Source organism: Cyprinodon variegatus, unplaced genomic scaffold, assembly GCF_000732505.1.
Source record: "Cyprinodon variegatus isolate N-32 unplaced genomic scaffold, C_variegatus-1.0 Scaffold1528, whole genome shotgun sequence".
NCBI lineage: Eukaryota > Metazoa > Chordata > Actinopteri > Cyprinodontiformes > Cyprinodontidae > Cyprinodon > Cyprinodon variegatus.
Window position 1 is genome coordinate 1 of NW_015151981.1, and position 1,112 is coordinate 1,112.

The 1,112-nt window shown below is 41.3% G+C and overlaps 1 protein-coding gene across 1 annotated transcript in view; it reads right to left on the reverse strand.

The window, feature by feature from the left end:
* Positions 1-397: 397 nt before the first annotated feature.
* sergef (secretion regulating guanine nucleotide exchange factor) overlaps positions 398-1,112 on the reverse strand; it is a 4,106-nt gene continuing 3,391 nt past the window's right edge. Inside the window, exon 3 of the mRNA XM_015403617.1 lies at positions 398-760. Coding sequence (XP_015259103.1) covers positions 591-760 — 170 coding nt within the window. The 3' untranslated portion in view covers positions 398-590. The remainder of the gene's footprint in view (positions 761-1,112) is intronic.

Genomic DNA, 1,112 nt, shown 5'->3' on the forward strand with positions numbered 1-1,112 from the left:
AACAAACATGGAGGCGCCTGTAACATTCAGGAAGTTTGTGGAGAGTCAGGCGGAGAAGGAAGCCTTTGGTGAATTTACTTGACAGAGTCGGCTTTTGGGAAGTGGAAACAACAAACGATCGTCTAATCAGGGCTTCCAGACGCAGGAAACAATGTTGAGGTTCATCACACTGCTTAACGTCTTCCTAAAGCCAGCAAACTGCTTGTTTTTGCAGCCTAATGCTGCACAGGGAGGCATTTTTACTGCATGTCTCTGTGGGAGTGGGGAGTACCAACATGGCGGACGGTGGCTTCATTTTTTTCGGGCAATCAGCAATCCGGTGAATAAACAGAGATCTGTGGCCGAGCCCTACTAATGGATTAGTACCATGTTAGCGCGGTCGGTTATATCTAGCGCGGTCGTTTGTTTTTGGGTCCGGTTCAGTCTTGTGGGCCATTTAAACTCTACAGGTATCTCTGTTACCGTGCTCCGATCAATCTTGGCTCAGTTTCAGAAAGGCAGTGTGTATGGGGCTATAGAGTTAACAGAGCAACCAGATCTATCATCAAACATAAAAAAATAAAGCATACCTGTAGTAAGATGTTTGTGAGTTATATTAACTGCTCACCAGTGATGAGAAGAGTAAAATCCCAGCCGCAGGCTACATTTGTGACTTTGTGATTCAAAACAGGGCAGAGCTGAAGCGTTAAGACATCAGAAGAGTGAGCGAGTCCCAGCTGGCCTTTATGATTCTGTCCACAGACAAACACCTCTCCTCTCTCTGGTAAACGCACACAAAAAGAAAGTAAACGTGATGCGTTTTCTTTAGAGAAGTTTAAACTCAAAAACACAGCATTTGCTTTTAAAATGACAGAGCTGGGATCAGGTTGGTTAAGGGTTGGTCCGCTCACATTAAATCCAAATTAAAGACAGGAAGGATTTGAGAAACTATGATCTCCAAAACATTGAATATTAGAGAATAGGTCATTTAACGAAAGAATATCAATAAACAATTTCATATTAAAGGAAAAGTCATATTCAGAATTCAAACTTCTGAAATTACTTCACTGGAAAAATCTAAATCTAGATAAGTTATTTTTTCTTAAAATAGCTGCATTTGTTCTTAGATTGAG